This window comes from Trachypithecus francoisi, unplaced genomic scaffold (genome assembly GCF_009764315.1).
Source record: "Trachypithecus francoisi isolate TF-2019V2 unplaced genomic scaffold, Tfra_2.0 Lachesis_group3, whole genome shotgun sequence".
Classification (NCBI taxonomy): Eukaryota; Metazoa; Chordata; class Mammalia; order Primates; family Cercopithecidae; genus Trachypithecus; species Trachypithecus francoisi.
Genome location: NW_022681468.1, coordinates 96,348,326 through 96,355,700, shown reverse-complemented (window position 1 = coordinate 96,355,700; position 7,375 = coordinate 96,348,326). Strand labels below are relative to the sequence as shown.

At 50.7% G+C, this 7,375-nt stretch overlaps 1 protein-coding gene across 1 annotated transcript; it reads left to right on the top strand.

Moving 5' to 3' along the window:
* The first annotated feature begins 1,456 nt into the window (after nt 1-1,456).
* Nucleotides 1,457-3,389, top strand: LOC117070172. The gene is made up of 2 exons (XM_033188910.1): nt 1,457-2,724; nt 3,099-3,389. Exons 1-2 carry the CDS (start codon nt 1,472-1,474, stop codon nt 3,148-3,150), a joined length of 1,305 nt encoding a protein of 434 aa, XP_033044801.1. The 5' UTR covers nt 1,457-1,471; the 3' UTR covers nt 3,151-3,389.
* The last annotated feature ends 3,986 nt before the right edge of the window (nt 3,390-7,375 follow it).

The window sequence follows — 7,375 nt, the reverse complement described above, 5'->3', positions numbered from 1 at the left end:
GAAGTACCCCTGGACGACACAAAGGACAGTAAACCTCGGAGCCAGGAATGTAACCCATTCTTTCCTGGTCATCCCTGAGAGCCCCTGCCCCTTATTAGGGAGAGACCTGCTGACTAAAATGGGAGCACAGATCCATTTCCTCCCTGAGGGGCTCATCGTGACCAATTCCCAAAATCAGCCCGTGCCCATCCTGACTATAACCCTAGAAGATGAGTACTGGCTCCACCAAGAGCAAGTGACCCCTGACCAGGACATAGCAACCTGGCTCCAGCAATATCCAGGAGCTTGGGCAGAGACAGGGGGCTTAGGACTAGCGAAACACCGTCCTGCCTTGTTTGTCAAACTCAAGCCTGGGACAGATCCTGTTTGGGTACGGCAGTACCCAATGCCCCTAGAAGCCAAAGTAGAAATTACGCCCCACATCCGTCGGCTCCTCGACCAAGGGGTCCTTCGGCCCTGTCACTCACCCTGGAACACTCCATTGCTGCCGGTACGTAAACCTAATAGCGGAGAGTACAGACCTGTACAAGACTTAAGAGAAGTCAATAAGAGGGTTATGGACATACATCCAACTGTGCCTAACCCGTACACCCTCCTGAGTACTCTAAACCCCAAACACCAATGGTATACTGTTTTAGATTTGAAAGATGCCTTCTTCAGTTTGCCTTTAGCCCCTCAGAGTCAAAAGCTCTTCGCCTTCGAGTGGACTGACCCTGAGAGGGGCATAAGTGGCCAACTGACATGGACCAGACTGTCTCAGGGATTCAAAAACTCTCCCACCCTGTTCGATGAGGCCCTCCATGAAGACCTGGGTGAGTACTGACGCAAACACCCTGAAATAACTTTACTACAGTATGTTGATGACCTCCTGATTGCAGCCGAGACCCAAGAAGCTTGCCTCCAAGGCACCAAGGGTCTCTTACAAGCTTTAGGAAATCTAGGATACCGGGCCTCGGCAAAGAAAGCACAAATTTGTAAACCAGAAGTAACATATCTGGGGTACCTGCTAAAAGGAGGGCGGCGCTGGTTAACAGACACCCGGAAGCAGACTGTTCTGCAGATCCCCAGGCCACAGTCCACCCGACAAGTAAGGGAATTCCTGGGGTCAGCAGGATTTTGTAGACTATGGATACCTGGGTTCGCGGAGCTGGCTAAACCCTTATATCAGGCAACCCGGGAACAGCAGCCACTTAGTTGGACAGAAGAAGCCGAGACGGCTTTCCAACAGATCAAAACCGCCTTACTCTCTGCGCCTGCACTGGGACTACCTGACGTCACTAAGCCCTTCCACTTATACGTGGACGAGAGCAAGGGTGTCACCAAGGCGGTGCTAACTCAGAACTTGGGCCCCTGGCGGAGGCCAGTTGCTTACCTGTCAAAGAAATTAGACCCAGTGGCTACCAGGTGGCCCCCTTGCCTCCAAATGATTGCAGCCACGGCCCTGATGGTTCAAGATGCTGATAAACTTGTCATGGGTCAAAAATTACGGGTCGGTACCCCACATGCCATCGAGGGTGTACTCAAACAGCCACCTAATCAGTGGATAAGTAACGCCCGGCTCACCCACTACCAAGGACTACTACTAAACCCTCTCAGGATAACTTTCCTGCCCCCAACAACCTTAAACCCTGCCTCGCTGCTGCCTAACCCGGACCTGGATGCCCCGCTCCATGATTGCACTGAGATACTAGCTCAGGTGCACGGAGTTCGAGAGGACCTACAGGACCGCCCACTTCCTGATGCAGACCTCGTCTGGTTCACTGATGGAAGCAGCTTCATTCACCAAGGCCAGAGGTACGCTGGAGCAGCAGTGACTTCAGAGACTGAGGTAATCTGGGCGGAACCCTTGCCCCCGGGGACATCGGCCCAGAAGGCCGAACTGATAGCGCTCACCCAAGCTCTTACCCTAGGGGCAGGGAAGAAACTGACAGTATACACAGACAGCCGATATGCTTTTGCTACGGCGCACATACATGGGGCCATTTACAGGGAGCAAGGGTTACTAACGGCTGAAGGAAAAGAGATAAAAAATAAGCAGGAGATCCTAGCCCTGTTAACAGCCCCATGGGAACCAGAAAAATTGGCTATTGTACATTGCCCAGGGCATCAGAAACCAACCACTCCAATTGCTCAAGGCAACTTTCTGGCAGACCAAACTGCAAGGAGTGTGGCAAAGGCTCCCAGTCAACTCCTTGGACTCCAGCTCCCTGATCCGGGCCCCCGGGACCTGCCATATCTCCCTGATTATTCAGAACAAGATCTCCAGTGGATCGACAAACTTCCCCTGAAACAGATCCAGAATGGGTGGTGGACTGATACTAATGACCAAACCATCCTACCAGAAAAATTAGGACAACAAGTGTTAGAACACATCCACCGAACCACCCACCTGGGTGCCCGGCCGATGATAGACCTGATCAGACGCTCCAAGCTCAAAATCAGACATATAGTCGAGACGGCAAGCAGCATCGTGACCAATTGCAAAGTCTGCCAGCTTAACAACGCCTACCCTCAATCCCAGGCTGCAACGGGAACAAGGCTCAGGGGAACCAGGCCCGGTATCTACTGGGAGGTAGATTTTACTGAGATAAAGCCAGGGAAGTACGGGTATCGGTACTTACTTGTCTTTGTAGATACTTTTTCAGGGTGGATTGAAGCATTCCCAACCAAGAGGGAGACTGCTCAGGTTGTAGCAAAGAAAATTCTGGAAGATATCCTTCCCAGGTATGGCTTCCCCGTCCAGATAGGGTCAGATAATGGACCAGCCTTCATTGCTAAGGTAAGTCAGGATTTGGCTTCCATCCTTGGGGCAAATTGGAAACTACATTGCGCTTACAGGCCCCAGAGTTCAGGACAGGTAGAGAGGATGAATCGGACCTTAAAGGAGACCTTAACTAAATTGACTATGGAGACTGGCGCTAATTGGGTGGTCCTTCTCCCCTACGCTCTGTTCCGGGCCCGTAATACCCCTTACAGACTGGGCCTTACCCCTTATGAAATCATGTATGGCAGACCCCCACCCCTGGTTCCCAGCCTAAAAGATGATCTGCTCAAATCTGAAACAGAAAATGTCTCTGAACTCTTATTTTCCCTACAAGCCTTGCAGAAAATTCATCAGGAAGTCTGGCCCAAGCTGAAGGAACTATATGAGACGGGTCCTCCACCAACACCCCATCCGTACCAGCCGGGAGACTGGGTCCTGGTTAAGCGACACCGACAAGAGACCTTAGAACCCAGGTGGAAAGGACCACTCCAGGTACTCCTAACCACACCCACCGCCCTGAAAGTAGAAGGCATCACGTCGTGGATCCACTACACCCACGTCAAACCGGTGGACCCAACCTCCGACCTTCTTGGACCACTCACGGCAGCGACTGAAGCACCAATCACATGGACTGTGGACAGAGCTAAGAACAACCCCTTAAAACTCACCCTGCGCTGGCAGCATAGCTCACTGCAAACATGCCGCTAAGCAGTCTAACCCTAGCGTTCTGCCCTAGTGGCCACTGGGGCAAACACAAAAGCAGTTTCTAATCCCTTTGTCTGGAGATTCTGGCTTTATGAAAACCGAACCCACCCTGGGCAACCTCATAAACCCGGAAAATTATTAGCCAGTGCTGATTGCCCCCCCTCAGGGTGCAGTGACCCAATTTTGCTAAATTTTACTGGTTTTCAAATAGCCGAACCAAAGGTGCAGAAGTTTCCCTACTGTTTTTCAGGCACCAACTCCAGCCTCTGCAACATCACTGTAACGCCCCCCAACATCAACCTGAGGGCCCCGCCGGGCATATTCTTTTGGTGTAATGGAACATTATCTAAGAACCTATCTGGTCCCTCTGTAACTAACCAACTGTGTCTTCCCGTTACATTAGTTCCCCGGTTAACTCTCCTAACTGCCGGCGAGTTCCTAGGGTACACCGATAACCGGACTAGTACTACTATTCACCCAGTCCCTAGACCGAGACCTGCACGAGCCATATTTCTCCCCCTCATTGCGGCCGGACTGGCCACACCCTCATAGAAAATAACAAGTTGAGGCCGGGCGCGGTGGCTCAAGCCTGTAATCCCAGCACTTTGGGAGGCCGAGACGGGCGGATCACGAGGTCAGGAGATCGAGACCATCCTGGCTAACACGGTGAAACCCCGTCTCTACTAAAAAAATACAAAAAACTAGCCGGGCGAGGTGGCGGGCGCCTGTAGTCCCAGCTACTCGGGAGGCTGAGGCGAGAGAATGGCGTAAACCCGGGAGGCGGAGCTTGCAGTGAGCTGAGATCCAGCCACTGCACTCCAGCCTGGGCGACAGAGCGAGACTCCGTCTCAAAAAAAAAAAAAAAAAAAAAAGAAAATAACAAGTTGTACCAACAATTTGCTGTTGCTATGGAGGAGTCAGCTGAGTCCCTTGCCTCCCTCCAACGACAGCTTACATCCCTAGCTCAAGTAGCCTTGCAGAACCAGAGGGCCTTAGACTTGCTCACTGCTGAGAAAGGTGGTACACGTATGTTTCTAAAGGAAGATTGTTGTTTTTATATCAATGAATCAGGGCTTGTAGAGAACCGGGTCCAGCAGTTACGCAGGTTAGGCATAGAAGTAAAAAAACAGCAGTTTGCCTCAGCTGCAAACCAATGGTGGAATTCCTCTATGTTTTCTCTGTTAGCCCCCTTCCTTGGACCCCTGTTAAGTCTGCTGTTTCCGCTTACCGTAGGACCTTGTGTTACAAACAGAATTTTGCGGTTTGTCAAGGAAAGGTTTGACACCATACAGCTCATGGTCCTCAGAGCTCAATACCAAACTGTGGACACTGAAATGGAGTCAGACCTATAGGACCCAAGATTGGCTCCAGAGGTACCTGAGGGGGAAATGAAAGGACACAAACACATCACAGCCCCCCATATGCCTCCACTTCCTGAGCCCAACACAAACACATTCCTCCGTATATTTCAAAGAAAAACAACACCTGGAGAACCTCCGATAAGGTTGCAACCTTTTGTAAAAGCGCAGGAACCAATAAGAAAGCTGCTAAAAGCATAATTTAAAATGTAAACCAATTGTAATGCCTTGTTCCTCTGTAACCTGACAAGTCCTGTTTACCTCAAGCTATAAAAAGCAAGCGCGGGCATTGTTCCGGGCCCTCTTGTATGTTGTAGAACGGAGGGACCAAGTTCGAACTTGCATTAAAGATCCTTGCCACTTGGCTTTGACTCTGGACTCTGGTGGTCTTCTTCGGGAAATAAACGGTCTGGGCATAACAATGCAAGTGTATCAGCATGATGAACTCTCAGAAGTGGAATTGCTGGGTGTATGGCCATGAGCATTTGTCATTTTGATTGATATTAACCACACTATCCACCATTGAGATGTCACCAGTTTATGCTCACCCAGCGGTATATGCCCGTTTCACCAAACTCCAACACAGTCAAAACCCACTGCTGAGGGAATCGAATGACCTAGGAGTCACTCCATTACTCTCCCGCCGTGGGTCTTTGGGCAACCCTCTCAACCTCTCTGATCCCCAGGCATGTCCTCAGAGAAGTGGGCTTCGTAGTGACCCCTGTTCTGTGTTCCCGTGGTGTCTAACACACAGCCCTTTGGTGACTAGGTGAGAGAAACTGGAGCTCCCCAGGAGAGCAAGTCATGAAAGATGTCCCAAGGCCAGGGCCACGAGGGCCAACTGCAGTGAACCAGGGGCCATACAGGACACCTCGAAGCAAGCAGCAGCAAAACAGTTTAGGCTCTGGAGTGGACAGGCCACCCAACAAGCTGTGCAGCCTTAGGCAAGCTGCTTATGACTCTCTTCTTTCCTCCTCTGTAAAATCCCTGAAACTACAGGCAGGCCAGCGAATGCATGTGAAGCACCAAGCACACAGCAGAGGCTCCAACTCCAGTTATGGCTGCCGTGAGCACCCCAGGTCCCCAGCACTCGCCATTCATGCACGCACCAGCGACTCTTACTGGGCACGAGGAGCCTGCCCCGGCCTTGCAGGCAGGAAGATGCTAGGAGCAGCCCTCAACCAATGAAGGGTAGCAGCTGGTGACAAAGAATCCAGCTTCTTTGCATCTGGGGGAAGGAACTTTGTAGAGCGTTTAATGCAGTCTCCTTGAGGTCCTCCATGGTACCACATCCCAGGTGCCCACAGCGACAACTGGCTCTTCAACCTGCCCTGTTGGCTTCCTTCCTTTCCCTGTCTCACCTTCCCCTTCCTCCCCACGTGATGTTCCCCGAGACTGCCTCCCAAATCATCTATTTGCACTCAAACCCTATCTCAAGGTCAGTTTCTGAGGGAGCCCAGCCTAAGACAGTTGTTATCAGTACATTTAATATAATAGATAAGTCCCTATGTGTAATTGCCATATGTAACATTATATGTAAAATATATATGTTATTGTTATTGATTAGGAAAAAGATAGACACCAAAAACAGAGGGGAGGGCAAACAAGGAGGGAGCAGTGAGACACAGAGCCCCGCTGATGAGGCAAGACACCAGGGAAAGGCAGCCACCCCCTCGGCCAGGTCTGTGGCTCTCACCTTCTAGAACAGCATCTCTCAACACGCATGTCATGGATGTTCACTGGGGCCCAAGGTGAACTGTGAGACACCACTTTCCTCTGAGCTCCCTGCCCTGGCGGGGCAGGACTAGTGTGTCTTTCTTCTTTTTTTTAACTGTATTTTTTTAATTGTAGTTAAAAAGAAAAAAAAAACCACAACATAAAATTTACCATCTTTTTTTTTTTTTTTTTTTTTTTTTTTGAGACGGAGTCTCGCTCTGTCGCCCAGGCTGGAGTGCAGTGGCCGGATCTCAGCTCACTGCAAGCTCCGCCTCCCGGGTTTACGCCATTCTCCCGCCTCAGCCTCCCGAGTAGCTGGGACTACAGGCGCCCACCACCTCGCCCGGCTAGTTTTTTGTAATTTTTTGTAGAGACGGGGTTTCACCGTGTTAGCCAGGATGGTCTCGATCTCCTGAACTTGTGATCCGCCCGTCTCGGCCTCCCAAAGTGCTGGGATTACAGGCTTGAGCCACCGCGCCCGGCCAAAATTTACCATCTTAACTATTTTTAAGGGTACGCCTCAGTAGTATTAAATAGATTTGCAGTATTGTGTTGCCATCACCATCATCTATCTCCAGAACTCTTTATCTTTTGGTTTGTTTGCTTGTTTGTTTTGAGATGGAGTCTCTCTCTGTGACCCAGGCTAGAGTACAATGGCGTGATCTCTGCTCACTGCAACCTCCACCTCCTGGGTTCAAGCGGTTCCTCTGCCTCAGCCTCCTGAATAGCTGGAATTACAGGTTTGCACCATCGTGTCTGGCTAATTTTTGTATTTTTAGCGGAGACCGGGTTTCATCATGTTGGCCAGGCTGGTCTCGAATCTCTGACCTCA

Bases quoted from the DNA above. Each gene is read 5' to 3' on its own strand.
- LOC117070172 (XM_033188910.1), top strand. From the start codon at position 1,472: ATGGGTCAAAAATTACGGGTCGGTACCCCACATGCCATCGAGGGTGTA. The intron at 2,725-3,098 runs GTATGGCTTCCC...TTTCCCTACAAG, and splicing joins CTGGAAGATATCCTTCCCAG to CCTTGCAGAAAATTCATCAG.